This window comes from Podarcis gaigeae (assembly GCF_964106915.1).
Source record: "Podarcis gaigeae genome assembly, chromosome: 8".
NCBI classification, from domain to species: domain Eukaryota; kingdom Metazoa; phylum Chordata; class Lepidosauria; order Squamata; family Lacertidae; genus Podarcis; species Podarcis gaigeae.
In genome coordinates, this window is record NC_139684.1 from 28,419,895 (window position 1) to 28,443,381 (window position 23,487).

The 23,487-nt window shown below is 46.9% G+C and overlaps 1 protein-coding gene across 3 annotated transcripts; it reads left to right on the top strand.

Moving 5' to 3' along the window:
* Window positions 1-2: 2 nt before the first annotated feature.
* On the top strand, window positions 3-23,487 carry CEP104 (centrosomal protein 104). Of its 3 annotated transcripts, none has more exons than XM_083752548.1 (23): window positions 3-72; window positions 1,506-1,792; window positions 3,544-3,674; window positions 3,935-4,108; window positions 4,625-4,763; window positions 6,395-6,457; window positions 6,917-6,993; window positions 7,482-7,650; window positions 8,706-8,864; window positions 9,198-9,431; window positions 10,317-10,520; window positions 11,234-11,401; window positions 11,620-11,793; window positions 12,180-12,356; window positions 12,711-12,917; window positions 13,625-13,741; window positions 14,985-15,021; window positions 15,882-15,963; window positions 16,482-16,590; window positions 17,654-17,792; window positions 17,955-18,022; window positions 18,838-18,934; window positions 19,269-23,487. In XM_083752548.1, exons 3-23 carry the CDS (start codon window positions 3,562-3,564, stop codon window positions 19,403-19,405), a joined length of 2,844 nt encoding a protein of 947 aa, XP_083608674.1. In that variant the 5' UTR covers window positions 3-72; window positions 1,506-1,792; window positions 3,544-3,561; the 3' UTR covers window positions 19,406-23,487. The 3 variants fall into 3 exon arrangements, 2 of the variants coding, with proteins under 2 accessions (XP_083608674.1, XP_083608675.1); XR_014567420.1 differs by lacking the exon at window positions 3-72 and having other exon boundaries at window positions 1,637-1,792; window positions 19,269-21,657; window positions 21,733-23,487; XM_083752549.1 differs by lacking the exon at window positions 3-72 and having other exon boundaries at window positions 1,586-1,788.

Genomic DNA, 23,487 nt, shown 5'->3' on the forward strand with positions numbered 1-23,487 from the left:
CCGCCTCTTTCTTCCCTTAAAGGAATAGATTATTTTTATTGGTCAACATCGATCCGCGACCGATAAGAAAAGGTTTAAGGAAATGATTAATTGGCTACTTTGAGGACAATGCTACCTTAGCACCGAATACTGTACTTCCTTATTTAAGCTGGCAAATCTGTTTTATTCGTTTTCTGTAAGCCGCATGCGCAAAAGGGTCTTTCACGCCTCAATGAAAACGGCCAGGCTTGATCATTCCCAATGCGCATGCTCACCCCTTTGCCGCAAGCTTTCGCCATGTTAGCTTAGGGAGTGGTGCAGTCCTTCAACGCATGCGTGGAAATGTATTTTGGGCATGATCAAAGGCTCCACCCCCAGCTGGTCATAGAGATAGAAAATAGTAGAGTCGTACTGCCAAGTATACTTTCTCGGACCTTTTAAATGCAATGCGCGGGCTGAGTTATGGATGCTTCTTATGAATCGCTTCATCCCAAAGTCAGAAAATATTTATTGTAGGTCCCTCATCATCACTACATTTTTTTTTTTTGTTCACACAACAACCCCGTGAGTTAGATCAGCCTGAGAAGTAATGCTTTGAATGTCCAGTGTATGAGTATCATTCATCCCTAGAGGGCAAAGCGGCGGGGGGGGGGGGTGCTATAAAGATAAAGTGTCAACATCAGATGGGAGTTGGCCCCTGTGAAGACAAGTGCTGGACAAGAGGGGCCACTGGCTTGATCCAGCAGGCTCTTTTTTGTTGTTCCTATGTTGACAACGAACACCCATACCAAAGCACTAGAGAACATGCTTTGCACATAAAATGTCTCAAAGAATATCATTGCTGCTGCTTGAGAAACTTGTAAAAAAAATGAGCAGGTTTAAGAGCAGACAGCTAATAACTCAGGTCCCTATGAATTTGATATCGATAGTTGGTTTCTATTTTAATATTGTTTCAATATTTTAATGTTGTATTTTAATTTTGTTTTTAAGTTGTAATCATTCAACTTGTTTTTATTATTGCTTGTAAGCCGCTCTGAGCCCGGCCTTGGCCGGGGAGGGCGGGGTATAAATAAAAATAAAAATAAAAATAAAAATAAAAATAAAAATAAAAATAAAAATAAAAATAAAAATTATTATTATTATTATTATTATTATTATTATTATTATTATTATTATTATTATTATTATCATCATTTGCTGCCACTGAAAATGTTACTTTCCTTGCGTAGTATTTGGGGCTTGATTTCTCCCCATTCCTTCCCCTCCAGCAAAAGGTGGGGGCGGACTTCTGCTAGATTAGTATACAATGTATACTGAGTCCTTGCTCTGAAGCAAGGATTGTCTCCAAAACTGAAGCCTTTCGTGTATGTGTGAATGTGTGCGTGTGTTGATTGTTAGACTGTGTACACCCTTAGAAATTTGATTAAAAAATAAATAGCGGGATATAATTGGTTCTAAATAAATAAAATGAGTACATTACCATAACTGATTTGTTTATTATTATTATTATTTCTATGTTCCCGCAGCACCTTCCTCTTCCTAACAGCGCAGGGGTGGAAAGGGTGCGAAGCAGTAAAGAGGCGAAAGGGCAGAGCGCCGCCGCGCGAAAGAGAGCGAGACCGCGCTTGCTGGCGAGCCCAATGGCCGCGTGCCATTGTTTTTCACCGGAACTTCCGTTTGGCGCGTCGGCTTCCTCGGATAGCCTTGATCTCTTTTTAGTCTCCGCCCCGCCGCTCGGCTCGCGCCTGCGCAGTAGGGTCCAAGTGGTTGCTAGGAGAGCAGTGGCCCTAGTGATGGAGCCGGAATAAAGTAGGTAGGAAGAATGGAAGAGAGAGAGAAAGAAAGAAAGAGACAAAGCGAAGAGGGGCGGGGAGGGAAGGCCGCGCCTCCTGCTCCCCTTAGGAGCCCCTCCCTTTTGGGGAGGGGGAGGAAGGTGTCGGCCCCTCCCTCATCCTTAGGTGGGAGGGGTGGGGGAGGCGACCATAATAGAGGGTTGGGGGTGAAATGTGGGTGGGCATTTATATATTTATTTCATTGCATTTTTATCCCACATTTTTCCCCTCCAAGGAGCTCAAGGTTCCCCCCCCCCTCCTCATTTGGTCCCCACACCAACCCTGCGAGGTAGGCTAGGCTGAGAGGCAGTGGCTAAGTGTCATGCACAGCCAATGAATGAGTGGGGATTTGAACCCGGGCTTATGGGTCTCCTTTCCCCCCTGCTAACCCCACAGCAGCCTTGTGAGGTGGGTTAGGCTGAGAGGCAGCAACTGCCTCCTCCGTCACCAAGATTACCCTGGGAGCTTCATGGCCAAGGGTGGAGATTTGAATCCTGGTCTCTCCCAGGTCCTAGTCTGACACTCTGGCCACTATGCCACACTGCCTCATGGTTTATGCCTTCCTGGCATGTTTCAACATTATTTGCCTCCCAGAAATGCAAAATGCAGCTCACAGGTGCGACAGCGATTAAGAACTTACGATACTCATATAATGGGTGGGCAAGTATATAAGAGCCTGTGGCTCCCCAGATGCTGTTGGACTCCCAGCAGTCAGCATGACCAAAGTGATGGAACAATATCTAGGGGAGGTCAAGGATGTTTATCATCCGTGCTCCATGGCAAGTTATTTCCAATCAATCTGGAAATCCAGAAGCCACGTTTTGTACCCTTGAGGAACTTTTTCTTTTAAAACATATTCAAGCTTTACATTGTTAGCCTATGGAACTGTCTACCCACAAGATCTGGCTTTGAGGGTCAGTTGACTATGCTTTATCCTTTATTAGTTTATCTAAACATTCATAAGAATGTAAGACGAACCTTGCTGAGTCAGAGCAAAGGCTCTTCTAACTCAGCGTCCACACCCCAGATTGGCTAGCCTGATGCTTCCTGATAGCCTGCAAGCTTGTCTTGTGCTGCTGGGATTCTGAGAAGCAACTGGTTGACCAAAGTGCTTGACCATGTGGACCTTTGGTCTCATCTGGCAGTGGTGCTCTTGCATTCTTAACTTGCAGAATATAATTTCAAACTTCAATTGTTAAAAATCCATAATTTTGCATGTCTTACTCTAAAAGAATGTTGAATTATTTTTAAGAAAATAAGAAGAGCCTGGTGGAAAAAGCCAATGATACATCTAGTCCAGCATCCTGATCTCACAGATGTCTGTAAGAAACCTGCAAGCAGGACCAAACACAAGAGCACTCACCTGTGGTTTCTAGCAGCTAGGGTTCAGAGGCATGGTGCCTCTGACAGTGACAGCAAAGCATAGCCCTAATGGCTAGTAGCCATTCATAATATTTCGTAGACTTATCCTCTGTAAGTTTTATCTTATATTTTAAATCCACCCACAAGTCAGTGGCTACCTCTGCCTCCTGTGGAAGCGAGCTCCGTAGTTTGTAACTATGTGATGTGTGAATAACTTTTCTTTGATCTGACCTGAATTTTCCAGCATTCAGCTTCATTGGATGCTCCTGAGTTCTAGTGCTACAGGAGAAGGAGGGCGGGGGAATCTAACCACTTTCTCCATGCCATGCAAAAATACTTATAATTATAAAGCATCTTTCTTTTTTTCCAGTTAGTTCAAGAGGGCAGGATGCCGCACAAGATTGGGTTTATTGTTGTAAGTTCATCCGGGCATGAGGATGGCTTCAGTGCGAAAGAACTGATGGTCCACGCCCCAACCATCAATGGCTGGAGGTCACCAAGGTACTGTAAGTGACAGAAATTTTAGGAAGCACTTTGCCAGGTTTAGCATTGTCAGGCTTGTGGGTTGCATGCTGTTTCCCTGGCACCTCTGAATGGCGCCTTGCTAGAATCCTGAGGCCCTTGCCTTTGATTTTAAGAGTGTAGTTTCTGTCCATCACAGTTGAACTGCATGGGGGGAAGGGAATGATTATTTAGGAGCCAGGAACATAAGAACTTTGGCTTGGGGTGCTGAAGCACTTGGGATGTTTCTTTCATTCCAGGCTCTGCCAGTATCCCCAAGAAATCGTCCTTCAGATGGTGGAGCGATGTAGGATTCGAAAACTGCAGTTGCTGGCTCACCAGTACATGATTTCTAGCAAGATTGAATTCTACATCAGCGAGAACCTGCCTGAATATTTTGCACCATACAAATCAGAGAGGTTCCGAAGGCTAGGGTAAGTCTCCCCTCTCTGCAAGATGAGTCAGGGCTCAGTTCCTCATTTGCTTGGGGCAAGCAAGTTGTTTCTTAAGGTAGAGGAGTTGGTGAGCTTCTACTGAGCAGACGTGGATTCTTACAGGGTTTTCTAATAAGCCATATCCATTCAGGGGATCAGTGTTTCTTGCACAGCCCAAGTAACCCTGTGGAAGCACACACAAGCTCACACAAGTTAGTTCCATTTTCTTCACTCTTGGTTTAGGGTTCTGATCACAGGGCAGGTGTCAGGGGGGACCATCTGGATTCAGGATAAGAAGCCTTTCTAGAAGGGCTGTACCATACGGAGCAAGTTTGTTTTCTACTGCTGTTAATTTCAGGCACGCTTTTTTTTTTTTAAGAATAAAGTCTTGGACTCACCATGTTTTGATTTTGGGGCGTACAATGCACATGTCAGTACCAGGATGGCTGTCCTTGATGCTTTAAATGTGATTGCGTATAATATTGTCTTTTTTTTCTCTCTACCCACCCCTTGCAGTTACGTGTCTCTCTCAAATAATGAGAAAACTGGCTACAAGGCGCGAGAACTGAAATCCGTCTACGTAGATGCTGTTGGCCAATACCTAAAGTTGACGTTCCATAAAAACTATGTCAATAGGTACAACCTGTACAGTCAGGTAAAATGAACCAAAAGGCCGAGGGGGTACTTCATGTTTTACTCGTCTTTCTGAAAAATGAATCTCCACCCAAGGAAGGCACAGCTTTTGAAGCAGCTGTGAGGTTTCTATTTCTCGGTTTGGGGGACAGTTGCTGTTTTGTTTGCAGATCCCAGCTTTTCTGCACAGCTCTCGTGGCTAATGCTTGCCCTCATGCAAGACCTCCACCCAACCTCTTTTCAGCAAGATATGCTTGACCCATTGAGTGTTGTCTGACTAAAAGTGCACTGCCTTGCACACTTACCTGGAAGTAAACCCCACTGAATACAGTGGGGTTTATTTTTGAGTAAACATCCTCAGGATTGCATGGGAAACCCCACCTGCCTGTTGCCCACTCCAAAATCTGTGATGAGGTCTTCAATGTGGAGGATCTCATGAGGTCACAACACCTGAGATGGCAACTTTTGCAGAACTAGGTTTTAAAATACTGGCAGCCAGACTTTCACAGGACTTCTCTTCAGATTTTAGGAGTTCAGTGTCGTCATTATGAAAAAGCATGATGGTGCTATTTCGCTATTCAAATCCATGGCAATACAGTGGACGCTTGGGTTGCGAATGTGATCCGTGCGGGAAGCACATTCGCAACCCACAGCATTCGCAACCCGCAGCGGCGCGTCCGCGCACACACGAGTCACGATTCGGCGCTTATGCGCAAAGCGTGATTTAGCGCTTCTGGGCATGCGCAAGCACTGAGACCCGGAAGTAACCCATTCCAGTACTTTCGGGTTCGGCACTGTGCGCAACCCGAAATCACACAACCTGAAGTGTCTGTAACCCGAGGTATGACTGTAAATAAAACGCACAATAGCAATCAGCCTCCCTTTTGTCTAGATTATCTCTCACCAGCGGGGCGTATGCTTTTATTGTGTACAGTTCTATTGTTGACGGCCTTGGATGTAAGCTTTGCAAAAAGATGAGAAAGGAACTGTAATAACATCAAGTCAATACACTGGAGAATGCATTGGGAGAGAAAGAAATGACTTTTAGCCGACAGGGAACAAAAACTGAAAACGCTTTAGGAATTCTGATAGTATGAGGAAAAATGAAAGAAGGCATTTCTACATCTCCAGCACCCTTGTTTCACCGAATCAAGGGTGCTGGAAATGCAGTGTGCTCGATCCAGAGATTCTGAGGTTGCGGCCAGTGATTATTATCCTGCAACATCTGTCAGGCCACAGATTCCCCAGCCCTGTCCTAAAGGAATCTTAGGACCCAGGGGTTGGATGAATAAGTTTTCAAGAGCTTGGGGGTGGAGATGGCACTGTAGCTCAGCGGTGGAACATCTGCTTTCCATGCAGAAGGTCCTAGTTTCAATTCACCAATATTTTCAGGTAGGGCTAGCAAAGACCCCCTACTGCCAGCCTGTGTAGGGAGAGCTGAGCTATTTAAACCAGATTGCTATCTTCTGGGGGCGGGGCTCTTTGCCCTATTGCAAAACCAGACAAAAATGTGCAAAATAGGTAAAAGTAGCAGGAATAGGCCTAATTTGCATTGATTATTTATGTCACAGCACTGAGCTTTCCCTGCTGCAGAATTTCACTTCTTTTAAAAGGCATAGAATGAAGCCTGCCCATTTTTCCTTTTCCTTTTAGGTTGCTCTTGTAGCAATAAATATCATTGGAGAGCCTGCAGATGCCAGCAATGACACTAATCATGTGAGTGTATGAAGTAATGAGCAGAGGGAAACCCTGGAACACTTTTACCTTTGGTTAGAGGGGTGGTTCAGTCGTAATGCCAAGCCAGGGTTTGGTTTCCAGTCCTGGTTTTTAGAGGGCGGGTGCAAGCTGCAGTCTGCTGGTTCAGACAAGGAACAAAACTGTGGCACTCCTCAGATCAGGATTGGTTGCTGGGAATCGCAACCTGATAGGTTCCTCCTCTCGTTATTCATGTAACGGAAGCAAAGGAGAGAGATTCAAGGCAGCTTACAGCTGAAGTAGAAATAGCTAAAAACATAGGGGGAAAGCAATAAATAAAAAAACAAGTAAAGATTAATAGAATATATGTATATAGGGTCTATTATATCATACATATTGTTAGAAGGGTACCACTTGCCATTCCTAGATGTAGGCTTGATTGTGATTTGTGGGTGCCCCCTGACTTTTATCTTTCTGAAGTCTTCTAGAGAGAAGCTGATCGACCATTACCTTGGGAACAACCCAGATGACTCGGCCTTGGATGGAACATACACCGGGTAAGGATGAGGAAGGATGAGCCACAGCCCAGTAGTACAGCAGAAAGTCCCAAGTTCAAGTTGAAAGCTTTTCTGTTCCACCAGGCTTCTTCAGACAGAAAAGACTTCATCCTTCACGATGGTTTATTGATGCTTGTTTTTTAAAAACTTCTTTTTGCTTTTAAGTTGTTCTTAGCTTTTTAAAATGATTTTATTGTTTGGTTTTAATCTTTTTAATGTTTTAAACCACTTAGATATTTTTTATGATTTAACAGTACATAAATACATTTTAAAATATATAAATAATAACCCATCAACTCCAGGTGGGGCTGGAAGAAACTTATTGCCTGAATCCTGGGAGAGCCCCTGTCATAGGAAGCTGCCTTACATTGTGTCCTAGCTGTCAGCCAGAGTTTCATTTCCCCCATCCCCTTGCAAATGAAAAAATAAAATAAAATCCTGTGTCTTAAACAGCTCCCCTAAGTCCCCTTTATCCCTCTCCTTCCCAGGAAGCCAGATTTGATTTCACCACTGGATGACCTGGCTTTTGACATGTACCAAGATCCAGAGGTGGCGCAGATCATCCGCAAGCTGGATGAGAAAAAGCACGAAGCAGTGCGCCAGGAGCATTACGACCATGCCAAGAAACTCAAGCAAGCTATTGCAGACCTGCAGAAGGTAGAGCCAGAGCATGGCGGGGAAGGGCCACACACAGCCAACTGATCTTATTTGCAGCAGAGGTTTTTGCAGAGTGTCAGCGGTTACTCGTAATCACACACATTTCCCTGCTCGCTTAGGATTGCACACCCTGCACCTGATTAAGATCACCAGTGGCCCTGCAGATGTTGTCACACAACTCCCGTCCTCAACCCTGACCATTGGCCATGCTGACCAGGGCTGATGGCAGTTGGAGCCCAACAACCTCTGGAGGAACCAAAGGTTCCTCACCTCTGCCAAAAATAAATCAGTTAGTTCCACTGGGCTCTTTGCTGTCCTTGTTTAGGCACAGCCCCCATAAACTAATAAATGCAGCAGCCAAACAAGAGCCCTTTCCCCCTCAGGCCCTCCACATTCATTTCTTCTTTTTAAAAAAGCGTTTTTTCCTTCACCTTTAGAGTTTATGCAGGAGGGGTGAAGAGGCAACTATGCCCCAGAACCTTCCTGTGCTAGGAATTTCAGCCTCCTCGGAAGGTGGGCCAAGAAACAGAGTTGCATTAAGTCAGAGTAGACCTGTTGGAATGAATGGATATGACCAACTTAGGCCCATTAGTTTCAAGGGGTCTTCATTAGTTCTACTCATAGAAGACCCCTTGAAACTAACGGACCTAAGTTTGTGATATCCATTCATTCTAGCAGGTCTACTCTGACTTAATGCAGGATGCAACCTGGAGTTCGAGAACATTCCTCCAGAAGGATTTTCAAGATGGGGACTTTTCCTTCTTTTCTCTCTAAAGATCTGAAATATCAAATCTAGGAGAGAAGGATATTATTTCTGTTTAGGGAGCTGACTCTTTTTTCAAGCCTGGAGGGACCAAGAAGATGTATCTGAAGGAGATTACAAAAGAGCCCGCCAGCTCTCTCTTAACACCAGTGTGACAATAAGAGAAGAAGGTTCTTCAACTTCCTTGTGTCTTCTCGGCTTTGGGATAAGCTGTGTCCACTGCAGAGAATTCGCAAGCACATTGTTCCATTCCAGGCTCCAGCAGTGACCTCTGAACTCCCCCTTCTTCTAGGTTGGCGAGCGGCTGGGCCGCTACGAAGTGGAGAAGCGCTGTGCCGTCGAGCGGGAGGACTATGACCTCGCCAAGCAGAAGAAGCAGCAGATGGAGGAGTACCGCCTCAAAGTGTACCAGCAGCTAGAGCTGCACAATCTCCTCGACCCAGATCTGTTGGTGAGCAACGTCCCTGGCAGGACGAGACAGGGGCAAGATTGACCTTGCCCAGCTCTTCCTGTCATGCAGTTCAGAAGTATTGAGGGAGGTTTGGGATTAGGGTATAGAGGAGCCGTCACTGAAGTCAGCTCCCATTGCAGCAAAGCTTTACTGTATGTTGGGAAGTGGTAGAACAGGGATGCCCCCGATACTGTTGGACTCCCAGCTTCTATGACCAGTGGCCAGGAATGATGGGGTGAGCTGTCGTCCCAGGACAACTGGAAGAGTCTCCCACAATTACTGCATGGCAAAATCTCTCTTGATGCACTTTTCTTCTCTCTCTCGTTCTCTCAGATCCGGCGGCCTCCTGACTTGCCTCTGGAACCTGTGGCTTATCCCACCACTTCTCCCCAGCAGAAAAGGCCTCTGCTTTCACCCCGGTGGGACAAAACCGAAGCAGAGAGTCCTGAGCCACCGCCTCCTGAAAAGCCACCAGAAGCTCCTTCTCCAGAGCCCGTTGCAGCTCAGGCCATCTCTCCTCCCGCTGCCCAGGCCCCCATCTCCACCGAGGCTTTTCCAAAGATCAACGTAAGCCTAATTTTCCATGTGTCCTGCAGATTAATGCCCTTCTGCACACAGCTGACACTGGGTATTTCTGTGGCCTCTTTTTTATCTTCCTGCTTTGTTCTGAGGGCGGAGAGCAATTGTGCCTGCTTTCAGTTCAGCTGGGCTCACTGGTTGTAGTTTCTGTAAACCATCTAAGGCTGGGGATTCCTTTGGGCTGCTGAATGCTTCCCAACTGAGGTGCAGCAATGCCTTCAGAGTCAGAAAAATAACAAAGGAATTGTAGGAAGTACATAGCTTGGGTAGAAAAGTTTATCGTCCTAGAGAAGGCAAAGGCGGCCATGCTTTGTCCTTTGTTCTCAGAGGATAGATCTAAGTGACTTCTCATCTTGAGGTCTGAGAGAACAGGGTGAGGAGGAAGGTCCAAAACAGGAAGCAACCTAAGATGTATGAGTTCAGATAACAAAGCAATAGAGAAGTCAGCATAGAGATGAAGGTACAGGGAAAGTCTGGGAAGCTGGAGGTCCCTCACTCTTTCTGTCTTAACCCCATGTGAACCCCTTATTCTGTTTCCTGAATTGGACCCAATTTTCCAACATTTCTTTGCAAGGGGGATGTTGGAGCAGATCACCATTTGTGTACTAGTTCTGTGCTCCCATGGCTAGTGAAGCAAGGGAAGGGCTACAGCTGAGTGACGGAGCATCTGCTTTGCATGCAGAAAGCCCCAGGTTCAGTCCTCAGTGGCATCAAGTAGGGCTTGGAAAAAAGACTGGAGATCTGCTGCCAGTCCCCTGCCTAAAAGACTGGAGATCTGCTGCCAGTCAGTGTATACAGTACTGAGCTAGTATTTTTTTTAAAAAAAACAACGTCTTCTCTCTCTCTCTCTCTCTTTCTCTTTTTCTCTGCTAGGTTGAATTCTTACCTTACGATGAGAGGCCCCTCCCAACTATTCGTAAGCAGCAGGAGGAAGGCTTTCCCTACTTGGACCCTGAGATGAACGAGGAGGACCCTGGGGACACCCCGAGAAGTGGTGTCGTCGGAGAGCCAGAGCCGCTGACCGAGAAAGCTCTGAGGGAGGCCAGCTCAGCCATTGAAGTGTTTGGGGAAGGCCTGGTAAAGACCTCGTAAACGTAGCTTAGTAATGGCAGGGCAAGCTCATTACTTTCATGTACAAAGAGTACCCTTGCACATTGCAGGATGGAGCCCTGGATGAGTGGTGCAATTCAAGAAATTTGAATTGAAAATTGTTTCTATTTCAGCCAAAATCAGCTACTCAGGCCTCTTGGTCTGGCTTCTGGGGCTCTTTCCAGCCCTATACAGGTAACCTGGGGGGGGGGTGGCACTGAGAGCCAACCCTGCTCCTAGCTGCATAAACTCATCCTGGATTTTCTTCCTCAGCCACACCAGCATGTGATATTTATTTATTTATATGCTGCCTTTCGGCCGAGAAAGACATCCCAAGAGAGCTCACAAGCAATATAAATGCAAATGCAAACCTACCAGTCAAAATATAGCGCAATACCATAAAAATCAAACTAAATCGTAACATTTCAGAAGTGTTAACATGCGTTCATTTTCCTGCTATAAAGGCAACAGAGTAATTCCAAAAAAAGCCATTAGTGGAGAGCAAGAATAAGAACTTAAACAGCAGCGCCTCCTTTAAAGGGGAGTGGGGCAAGGCAGGTGGAATCACTCGCCCCTGGTGGCTCCAGCCATCTCTCCCCTGCAGCAGTACTGGCCAGGCTCTTCCAGATGAAAGAATGACAGGTGTCGGCTTTTGTGCAGATCTGGGCTGTTCCAGCTCCTGAACATTCCCCTTTTGCCAGGTTGCAGGGGCCTATTCCAAGACATGGTCCTACCGCGAAGACTCGTTGCTTGCCATATACAAAAAGATGACGGAAGTATCCACAAACACGCCAAAGGATGACCTGAAGAACCTCCTTCGGGGCGCCATCTTCCTCATAGTGAGAGCCATAAAAGACATAGTCTCCTCGGTGAGCAATATCGGGGGGCTCGGATCTAACATCCCTGGAATGCCCTCCTCTATATCTTCTAAATGAGAGTGTGTGGGAACTCAGCGGCGGGGTCCAGTGACTCTCAGTTTCAGATGGGTTTAAAGGTTTCCACACGCAGCAGCCCCATGCAATCAAAATTTCTTTCCCTCTTGACCACAGTTCCTGTTTTAACCACCTTGATGGTTTCCTTCTGATAGGTTTTTCAAGCTTCCTTAAAGCTCCTAAAGATGATCATCACACAGTACATCCCCAAGCATAAACTTGGGAAGCAAGAGACCACTTACTGCGTGGAAAGGACCTTCCCCAACCTTCTCTCCAGGACGGGGGACTCCTCTGCCCGCCTTCGTGTAGCGGCTGCCAACTTCATCCAGGTCAGTCTAGTCAATACACAAAGACTTGCAGCTGCATGCAAGTGTTTGCCTGAACACATGGCATTCAAGGTTCATGCATGGATCATTTCAACTGTATTACTGCAATGCGCTGTCTGGGGGGGCTTCACTTGCGCATGATCTGGAAGCTGCAAGTTAGTGCAGAATGTTGTGGCGTGATTGCTGACAGGTATGGAACAACTGTGTGTATCTATGTCACTACAAAATACTCCTTTGTGTAGGTCTGAAGTAAAACCTGTAAGGCTCAAACCGCTGCTGAATCTTGCAGGACTTGGGAGGGCAGTTCTCAGTTTTGCTGTGTCATGCCTTTGTGGGCCACATATTAACCGCTGACCCGAGCGTGCTGTGTCTTTTCCATCCCCCTCTAGGAAATGGCCCTCTGTAACGAAGTGAAGCCTCTTCAGATTATACCTGCTCACCTGGTGCAGCCTGTGAAGCCAAATTCCCCTACACATCTTGCAATGAGCCAGGTGGAATTAGTGGAACGCTTGCTGAAAGATATGGGGACGGATAACACCGGTTTTACTGTCGATAACGTCATGCGGGTAGGGAGCTGAGCTTCCAGTGCTTTCTGAATCTGTCTAAGATGGCTTCCTACATTCTTAAAGAAGCCACTTGCTCTAGGTGCAGCACAAACTCTGCAATTGTGCCCATACATTCATACCCCACTCTCTTTCCTTCTCAGTAAAATCACTTAGAAAAACTTCTTTGGAGGTGGGAGGTGTGTTGTTGATGTTGCAGGCATTAGCCACTAGCACCCTGCACAGCCAGCTTTTTTCTTAACACGCTGGAAACATGTAGAACCCATTTCCCCCCGTTTGTTTTTCAGCACATTGAATGTACACTTAAACCACCTCCATAAGACTCACAAAACGACTGCATGTTTTCTTCACCCTTAGTTTGCAACGGGAGCTCTGGAGCATCGAGTATATGAGGTCCGGGAAACAGCCCTCCGGATCATCCTGGATATGTATCGGCAGCACCGAGCCGTCATCCTGGATTACCTTCCTCCTGATGATGCCAACACACGCAAGAACATTCTGTACAAGACGCTTTTTGATGGGTTTGCTAAAATAGACGGCAAACTCACAGAAGCTGAAATAAGGGTAAGAAATGCAACTTTTTTCAGGTCTTGTGGTTTTCATAGGGGCTGTGCTGACTGAGGCAGGAAAACGATGGCCAGTTGCTGAAAACCACAGGAAGGGAGAGTGCTCTTCTGCCAGGATCCTGCTTGCCAGTTTCCTACAGGTTGGCCCCTGTGAGAACAGGATGTTGGACTAGATGGGCCATTGGCCTGATCCAGCAAGCTGTTACGTTCTCCTGTGTGTCAGACTCAACCCATCAGGAAGGCGAAGTGACCCTTGCTGGATTAGACCAAAATGCCATCTGGTTCAGCATCCACAGTGACCAAGCAGATGTCTCCAGGTAGCAAGCCACAGAGGAAGCATGTTTCCCACTCCCACTGTTTGTTGGCAATGCCAGGTATCCATAGGTATACTCCCTCAGAGCTAAACAGCCTGTTCTCTATGAATTTGTCAAATCCCTCTTGGAAAACAGCCTTGAAGGCAGCAGCTTTCATCTTGTGGCCATTGTCTTCTGTCTCTGCTCTCTGATTGAGTAAATTCTGCAGGTTGGTAGACAGGTGCATTCAGACATTGTCCCTGTCTTTGCTCAGTGTTCCTCCTTTTCTCTTTTTTTGATGCTGTGTAAGCTGAGAACTCGCAGAATCTTAGTTCCAGAAGACAATCAGGCCAGTGTTGTTGGTGACTCGGGCCCCAAACCCAGCAACCTTCAACTGAGTGTGTTTTGACAGGCGCAGAGAAAGACGGCTACCGACGAAGCAGAAAAGCAAAAGAAAGACGAGATCAAAGTGTTGCAAGGTCAGCTGGCAGCTCTGAAGGACATGCAGACGGAAGCTCAGGCTGTAAAGGTATCTGATGGCCACCAAGGGTCTTAAAATGCTCTTCCGTTGCTTTATCCTTATGGATAGAAGGAAGTCATAGAACATTTCTTTCATTCTCTCTCCTCTCCTTTTGAAATAGTATAACTCTTCCACCATTGCAGACTGAATGTGTATGCGTACCACTGTCCCTCCTAGTCATGCTGCTTTTGTGGTGCCTCAGGTACTACCGGAAGCAGGTTGGTGGCATACAGCATATATAAAAACACAACAAAACATCAAACATTTAAAAAATCAATATCCTACCACCTCAAATGCAAAAATATAACAACCTCTCTCCTCCAGGATTGTTGCATCATTGAGATCTTTGGAAGCCTCGAATGAGCAACATCATGCTTCCTTAAACTGAGCCAGACAAGGCCAGCCCAAAACTTTCTTATCCAGTGGTTTCCATTCTTTAACTTTGGGGAAGAACTGAAGCTCAAATGAATTGCATGCAGAAGGTCATTCCTCAATAGGGCTGGGAAAGACCCCCATCTGAAACCCTGGAGAGCCACTGTCAGTTGGTATAGACCTGGGGTGGGGAACCTTTTTGACTCCACAGGCCACCATCCTTATCAGGATCAGCCTTGTGGGCAAAAGAAATGACACTTGGGCAGGGCCATGCACCTGCCAATCACCCAACATCCCAAGAAAGTCAAGTGCCAAGTGCTGTTGAAACAAAGGTTTTTCCTCTGTTTTAGCGAAGGGTTCCATGCAAACCCATTCCTGAATCAAACTCTGCCTCACGACAGCAATAACTCTTTGTGGTCTCAAGCAGAGGGATTTGATATTTAATATATTTTGTAGCTGGAAAGGGCAGGGACTGTGCCTGTGGCTTTCTGCATTTAGGAACATGTCTTTTACCAGATATGCCAACTGTTAAACATTGGGCTTCTGCTATGGCTTCAGCCACTTCCTTCTCCTTCCTTTTAATTCATTGTTATTAACCAGATTTCTTCAATTCCTCGGTTGCTGAACAAAGAAAAGGATTTTGGCTGGAGAGGGGACTGATCTGTGATGTTTCTGGAGTCCAGCTCCCATCATGCCTGACCATGCTGGCTGAGATTGATGGGAGGCGGAGCCCCAACAACATCAAGGTTCCCTCCATAAGCACTTACCTGGGAGCAAGTTTCCCTGAACTTTAGGCTGGCTTCTGTATAAACAAGTGTAAGAACGTACTGTGATTCCATTTACATTTTTGTTTTTAATTTATTCTACTTTTCTTCTTCAGGAGAAAGAGAATGATTTTCAGAAGTCCAAGGCTCAAGGTAGGCACTTTTTTAAAATCCAATATCCTCTCATAGTAAATGCCTTTTATAAATTGTATTTGTAAAACTGCATATTCAGTTCATCTTGAGTGTTGGATTGCCATGGGTCAGAAGAAGTCAGAAAGCTGTAAACAGATATTGGTGGGGAAACACATTATTTACATGTTAAGAATATTTTAAGTGATGGAACAGAATTCCAAGTTACTGTAGTCTGTGCGGTGTAGTCTAAGGAAATGGGTGGAGGCATCCAAATTCCTCACTCGGGTACCTCAGGAGCAGTGAAATTCCTGCCTTCCATACAAGCAACTTTTATTTTATTCTTACTTTATCCTTTTACACAGATACTGCCTTGTTTGCCCTCTGTAGACGGGAGAAGGGCATTGCTGTGACAATGGAGCCTCATTTCACTTTCTCCTTTTCCAACGTGGCATATTCTCTCATATGCCAGCAAGTGCCTTTAATGGACAAGGCTGATGAATGTGTTGTATTCTTCCCAGCAATAAAATACATTGCACTCTGCAGTGCTTAGAAGATGTGACACACACACTCCCACCAGGTGCACTGCTGTCAGGGATGCCCTAAGCTAGCCTTTTGCAACCTTGGGTTTCCCATGGACTCCCTGGACTCCCATCGGCCTCATCCAGCATGGCCCAGTTTGTCAGGGATGATGGGAATTGTAGTCCAACAACATCTGGGAACCCTGGGTTGGGAAAGGCTGTCCTAATGCATCTTCCACTAACCCCTACCCACAAAGTGTCCTTTTTCACCAGGAAATATAGTTCAACACTGGTTAATTTAATTTAATTTAATTTCTTTTTTTTTTCTTTTTCCCTCCTTCCCTTTCTTTCCTTCTTTTTAAGCCGAGTTCTTGAAAAAAGCCCCACAGCCTCCAAAAGCAGACACTCCAGATGATCACACCTCAGTTGCAAATTACCTCGACAAGTAAGTAAGAAAAATATTAGTGAGCAGTTAGTTCCAGAACAGATAAATCGGGCTGAATAAGTCAGAACTGCCCGTCTTTTGGCCAGATTTTTTAAAAAGTTCTTTGCCCTGCTTCCCTCCTCTGCTGCAGCCTAATGGAACGGCTGCTGCCAAGTGATGAAACTGACGGAGAAGCCTGGCTTCTCAGCAGAACTAGTGGTGGCCCTGCATCCCTCTTTATATTCTGCACCCCAAATTCAAATCCTGTGTTCATTGTACATTAGGCAAAAGTCATCTGCATTTGTATAGGCCGACTGCCAATGCATTAGCTTGTCTAGTTTGCATTCTTTGCCATAAAGCGCCTTGCAGGTGCCTCCTTAACACAGTTCAATGGTAGGAAGAGAGATTTGGACCACAGAGTGGGACATGCAAGACGTAGATATGCCCTGAGCCCCTCATTCTAAAGCAAACCAGCGTGCAGGAGGCCCTGCAATCCCTCTGCCTTGACCTCTGCCCTCATTGCTCTTCCCCAACTCCAGCCTCTGCATCTTCTGTGGCGAGAGAGACGAATCCTTCACGGAGGAAGGCCTGGATCTCCACTACTGGAAACGTTGCCCAATGCTGACAAGGTGCGAGTTCTGCAAACAGGTGAGCCACCGCCATGAACACGTGTTGCACATTTTTGAGGGGACCTTGGATGTGTGCCACTGCAGGGGCTGTGTTGGTGAGCCCTGCACTGGCAGCCCAGAGATCTGAGAAAGGTTGGAGAGAGACATGGCTCCCCTTTGGTGCAGCATGTTGTGGTCCTGTCTATCTTTGCTGCCCTAGATGTGGCAGTCATTTTGTGTCATGCCATGCCCCTGTCCTGCAGCTGTTTTGGGACTGGAGTCTGCAGCACATTCTCAAAACTCCAAAATGTGCTTTCTGGCCCAGAAAGGTGAGCAACCTCTGATCCTGTATCTGAGTTCATCCCATAGAATGTGGGTTCACTCCAGCCCATGCTCACTCTCTCTCTCCTGTGCAACAGCAGAAAAGGTGGCATCCAGACCAGAGATGTGATTGGGTGGTGGGGTGTGAAAGGGCTGAGCCCCTGCCTATCCACACTTGCACCCTTAATCCCAGGTGCTGACAATTAGGGCTTTGGCATGAGAAACATTTGGCTCATTTGGGAATTAAAGGGACAGAACTACCCAAACTGTATAGAAGCATATTCATGTATACTACTACAGCGGCAAGAATGTTACTTCCCCAAAATGGAAAGAAATAGAAGTCCCAGCAAAGGAATAATGGATAAAAACCTTATGGAATATGCAGAAATGGCGAAACTTACTGGAAAAATAAGAAATCAAGATAACAAACTTTCTATAAAAGAATGGAAATGGTTTATTGAATATTTACAGATAAATTGTAAACAGATAAGAACATTGGCAAGATTATTGTAATAACCTGCAATTTAATAAGAGTATATTTTTAAAGTAGATGAATAAATGAACAAATTAAGTTAATTTGGATACTGTATGCAGAAGATATTAAAAATAAATTTAGGGAACTACAGAAAGAGCGGGAAGGAAGCCAAGTTTTGAAATGTTAAAATGGCTGTGAAATTATTGAAATGTATAAATCTGAAAATTAAAAGTAAAATTTTAAAGAGAGAGAGAGAGAGAGAGAAACATTTGGCTCTTGCCTCAGACTGTGGGCGCTCCCCTTCCAGGTGGTTGAGATTGCCAGCCTGACGGAGCACCTGCTGACAGAGTGCGACAAAAAGGACAACTTTGACAAGTGTCCACGCTGCTGCGAAGCCCTGCCGAAGGACGAGCTGCCCCGGCATATCAAGGGAAAGGCCTGCAACCGTAAGGAAGAGTGGGGCCGTGGGTGGGCTGGCAGGGAGCAGGCACAGCGGCCTCTGCCAACCAGGCCCCCTCCAGACATTTTGGACTCCCATCAGCCAAAGCCAGCATGAGATTGGGACATGCAGTCTGCAATGACATCTCTCTGCTTTCTCCTCTTTCCAGCTGCCAAGCCTGAAAAAGTGGCCAATCACTGTCCGTTGTGCCATGAGAACTTCACGCCAGGAGAGGAGGTGAGAGCCATCGCCCTTAACTCGGCCAGTCACTGCTTAAAGAGAGGGAAAGGAAGAGTTGACCTTACAAGAAGGGTTATCCTCCAATCCTGGTTGACCAGATGAAGTCCGGCTCACCCAGCTAGAATTTCATAGCGCCTTGCCTGTCTTGTTGTATTAGCAGCTTGGCACATCAGCAAGGCAGTGTGAAACAAGCATAGTGGGCAGCTCCACAGAAGTGCTCTTAATGCAGCTATAGCATCTCTCTAGGATGAATTCATCTTCCTATTTGGCTCCAGCTGCTTGATTTGTGCCCGTTTTATCCTGCCCTTTCCCCATAGGTGGTTCTCTCCTGGGCCCCTTTTATCTTCCCAACCACCCTGCGAGGTGGGCCAGAGGTAGATGTCACGAGAGCAGCGTAGCTGCCGCAGAAAGCAGGGACCCCGACTCTTTCACACAGTGCACAGTTAGACAGTGGTGTTGGCTGCCAGAAGATGCAGAGATGGACCCTAGCTGTCCTGGCTTTAAAGGCAGGGTAGACTCATAGAGGAGGCTAAGGCAGTCAATGACCCCTAGTCATTCTGACCATGCCCTTTGACCAATATTAGATACAATGCAGTCCCAAATACCTGGGTGTTGGGAGGCTATTTCACTTACTCCCTTTCTATCCATTTCCCAGAGACATCTGACTGGGTGCTAGGCTAGATGCCCCTTTGGTTTCATCCAGCAGGGCTCTTTTCTCCAGGTTCTTCACCTTACATGCTGCATCTCTTCCCTACCTGCTTGATTTCATTATTTGTGTTAAAGACCTGATCCCCTCCTTCCTTTCCCCATAGGCCTGGAAGGTGCACCTCATGGGCAAAGACGGCTGCCGCATGAACCTGAGACGGGCCCAGTCCTTGAACAAGAGCATGCCAATGCAGCCAGTTGCCGGTACGGCCTCCATTGTTGGTTTCACACAGATGACGCTTAGGCAGCAGGGTGGTGTCTGTTTGCCTCCCCAGAGCACGAGGCAGCTTTCTTCCAGCATCCGGACACCTACAGGTGTCCCTTTTGTAAAAAGCAGTGGGAAGCTGAGACTCTAAGGATGTGTGTATATTTTGTGTGGGAGACACAGCTCCACACTCACCTGGGGAACCTGGGGTTGTACACTCAGCCCTGCAGGCATGAACGAGAGTGCATTGTGAATGAGGCGTATCCTGCAACGGCGCCTGCTTTCGTCTCTGTCTAAACTCAAACACTCTTCTCCCCCACCCCAAATTTTCAGGCAGGCCTGTCGGAGCACCTCTCAACCGATCCGGGCCGACGGGCATGAAGCTTCGCTCCCCATCGGTTGGCAGCAAGATCCCCACCCCACGAGGAGGCCTGAATAAAAGCACTGGCAGAACGTATGCAAAGCGATGACGCGGATCTCTTCTTTCCTTTTGGCTCCGCAACCGGCTGCACTTTACGTATCTCGCTCTAAGATTCTGCTTGCAGATAGCGGCGGTACCTTGCCTCACACTCCTCTCCTTCCCCAAGTGGCACAGTTATAAGCCAATCGCGTCTCTGTATGATTGTTTGGCTCCGATAGGTTGGTCCTCTCTTCCCGGGGGATTATCCACACAGGTGGAGAAGTTGCACATCAAAAACTCCATCTGGTGGGTGCTCACCCCTTGACTGTGATCTTTTGCAGCACAAATGCAGGGGAAAGAGGAAGCCTTGTCTAAGCCTTCTTACACCCTCTAGTTTCTGGGTCACTTTCTCCTTGCACTGCAGGCCCAGGCACAAGGAGGTGGGTTCTTATGTTACATGGGTTGTCTGAATTTGGTGGGATTTGCCATGCCAGCCTTTCTCCAAGCCCTACCTAGTTCTCGTAAGAATTTCTCTAGGCAGAGTGACTTATAGTCTAGGCTCAGCCTGAAGCATTTGCTCACGAGGCGTGTTCTACGCATTAGGTTCTGTTGTGTCTCCTGCTGCTCTTGCAGATTCCCCACTGGATTCTGTGGGGTTTCTGCAGGAGATGTTCCCCCCATAAGTCTGATGTGTCTGTCTCCCACTCTGCTGCTCTGCCCCAAAAAGGCACCCGAGGAAGGCCGTGCCTGTTCCTTGTTCATAATCAGATACAAAAGAAATGTACAGATTTAAGCCCCACAAACTAGGCAGCCGGGCTGCCAACCATAGGCCTTTCTGCCCTCTTCCTGTCTGGTTGAAAGGTACATTCCTCACCCTATTTTCTAGGAAGTTTTGCTGATCCATCATCACCTCCAAATGCACATCTAAGAGAACTGCAGTGGCCAATAAATATTGGCCTAGGAACCAGTTCGTGCCATTTGGGTGGTCAGGGGGGTACAGCTTTTGGCTGCCTTTTCCATTTCATCTTTCTAGTGGGGGGTAGGAATGGGAATTGCATGCTTAAATGCTTGCATACTTGTTAAAAAAAGAAACCTCTCCGATGTCAGAGGAAAGGGCTCTCACCTGGCCTTCTCCTTGACATACTAGAGTTTTTGCATACATCATGGATGGACAGCTGATGGCCCTCCAACGTTGTATCCAACTAAGTTCTACTCAGAGTAGACCCACTGAAAGCAGTGAGTTATGCCAATAAACACCAACAGAACGCACTTTGGTTACAACCCCAGAGGTTGTGGGACTCCAGCTCCCATCAGCCCCAGCCCACAACGTTTGGAGGTCCACAGGTTCCCCATCCCTGGAATCCTTGGGAAGTTTTCATTTTCAAAGCATTTAATTCCCCTACCTGCAGTCTAAACTACCAAGGTCCAACCAGAGCTGCCCCATTTGACCTGTTTGATCATGTTCTGCTTGAAAAGATGGGGCAGACCAGAATCTCTAGAGCTCAAGAGGCAGTTCTAGTAACCCAGCACATGTGTGGGGCACGGCACATTATGTTAAGAAGCAATAGGGAGGGAGGGGAGAACCCAGAATCTTCGCTATGTGCAAAGCACTCTGGAAATGAGAACTGACAGGTGGTTGCAGTTCTTGCTGATCTAAATAATATATCAGCCTTGTGTTCCCAAACGGGGATTTTCCAACCTCTCTAGGAGGTTGCCCTCCCTCAGAGAACATAGCATAAGACTTTGGATGATAAAAGGATGCATCCATTAATGGGAAGGCATTTCCCATGTAATGGAAAAGTTTGAAAACCACTGGATCAGGTTAATGAAAATCCTTAACAACCTCAGGAATGTTAATCAAGTCATAAAAGGGTTTAGTTGCCACCCCATCCTTCGCTTTAAAGGATCATCTGAAAGGACAGCATTATAAAACTTGTTCTGCATCTTCTTATAAGATGTGTAATGGCTGATGTGGGATCTGCAGGCTTTTGAATTGTGCAAACTCTTCAAGAAGCAGAAAGAAAAGGTAGCCAGATACAGAGGGCATAACTACTACTGTGACCCCTTATAAACGTTATCCTTTTATTGTTTACGGCCTCGCAACTGTGTAGACTAGAGGGATTATGGAGGCGAAAGAAGGAGTCTAGAGATCACCAGCTTAGATGGCTTTTTAAAAAATAGATAAGTTCAGGGAGGATTGAATGAGATAGTCAGGTGGAAGCTCTGTGCAGAGCCCGCCCAGCCATTAGGCAGGATGAGGCAGCTGCCTTAGGCAGCAGAAGCCCCCAAAGCGATGTCCTCTGCCAGCAGCAGAGAAGCACTGCCCATTTCAGGCAAGATCACATCTATTTGAGGCAATATCTCACCCTGAATCAGTGTGATCTTGCCTGAAATCAGTGCCAATGGCAGCGCTGCTTCTCTGCCAGTGACAGATGCAGCAAGACACATACTGGTGGCACAGTGAGCAGCGGCAGGAGCAGGTATAGTGGCGGCAGCAGCGGGGTCAGGCAACATTTCCCATTTTGCCTCAAGTGGTGAAACAGGATGCACTGCCCCTGGCTCTGTGTATGTGCAGATGTAGCATACCTCTTTATTAAAAAATAATAATAAGAGCTAGAGACTGGGCAGTGGGGAAAGTGACCCTGCTCCCCTTTCAGCCCTGGTTATGGGCTCCCAGATAGCATCTGGTGGGTGCTAAGCTAGATGGACCCCTTGGGCTGATTCAGCAGGGCTTTTCTTAGGGGGCTTTCATTCCTTTCCTTTTGCAGAAGACTCGCTTCAGCCTTCCTTTTCTGGTCCTCGCAGGTAGGAGCAGCAAACCTAGCACAGCGGAGGAAAGGCTTTTGATTGGGGTGGGACACTGTTCCAATTTTAGATGGTTGTGCTGTGCTACGAGGAGCATAAGTTGGCATTAAGCACTTGCACGCTTTCTGGCACAAATCAAACATGCCTATGGGCAAGCAAGCAAGCACACGCACGCGCGCACACACACACACACACACACACACACACACAGCATTCCCTTTATCTACTCACAAGCACGTCAAGTAAGAGTAAGGCACAGGTTGGTGTATTTATCGCCCCCCACCCACCCACTGAGTGAATTGTGTAGAAAAGCTCTCTCCTGCCTGCTTAAGTGGGGTCTGGGGGCCACTGTAACAGCTGTGGAACGTGCCCTGCACCTCCTGGCAATTCCAACTCCTTACCCAAGCCTCTCTCAACCCCGTTCCTCCTGCCCTGAAGCTACCATAGGTCAGGGCTTATACTGGAACCTCTTGAAACCCTCAGCCCTGGCCCATCCCAGGCCACAGATACGATGCTGTGGGTCATGATGCAGATGAGCTGCTGCTGAAAGGGGCAGATGGAAACACAGAAGGGGAGGGGAGGTGGATGTTTCCCCAAACAAAGGCCTGGATTGTCCTTTGGCTTGTTTAGGGAAGAACAAGAAGGTACATTGGCAAACGCAAGTTCCCAACCCTTTTGTCTGCTGAAGAACAGGGATCCTGGGGCAGGAGAGAAGCAGCCGGGGAGCCCACTTGCGCATGCACCTAGAACCCCCGTTCACTGCTTTGACCCAAACCATACCTATTTGGGATATAACAGGTAAAAAAAAGCCAGTGGAGGGGTGGGGTTGGGAGAACAGGCAGTGGGATACAGATTAAATACCCCTGCTTTTTTACCCCCGGGAGTCATCTCTTTTCCTGCATTAACATGCCTTCCTGTATGCCTTCCTGTGTAATCACAGGATCTTGGTGACCTTGGCTAGAAATAACCGAGTTACCTCTAAGGAGGGAAACGTGTTTGCAGGAGCAAACTTTCAACGCAGGATATCTTTAGGTGCACAAGACGTGCTCTTGCCCTTCAGGTTCCCCAACGTGGGGCCAAGGTTTGTTGCAACTCCCCACCAAGCCAGTCTCCAGCCAGAGGCTCACCTAAAGGGAGCTGGCGCCAACACGTCTTCAGTTGGGGTTTTCAAGACTTAAGTTGGATAGCTTGCCATGTTGCAACTTAGCCATGCTGTATGGTTTTGTAGGAAATGAGCAAATTGCTGGATAGCAGGCCTGATTCCAGAGTTTTGCACTCCTTTTGTTACATCAACTTGCACACAGGTTTGTACTGCTCTGATAATAAAGGTCTATATTTCAACAAGGA

What these genes read in the sequence shown, in the direction of transcription:
- CEP104 (XM_083752548.1), top strand. Translation starts at nt 3,562, where the DNA reads ATGCCGCACAAGATTGGGTTTATTGTTGTAAGTTCATCCGGGCATGAG. An exon ending in CTATTGCAGACCTGCAGAAG is followed by an intron (nt 7,651 to 8,705) that starts GTAGAGCCAGAG and finishes CCCTTCTTCTAG; the next exon opens with GTTGGCGAGCGGCTGGGCCG. An exon ending in CGGCTGCCAACTTCATCCAG is followed by an intron (nt 11,794 to 12,179) that starts GTCAGTCTAGTC and finishes ATCCCCCTCTAG; the next exon opens with GAAATGGCCCTCTGTAACGA.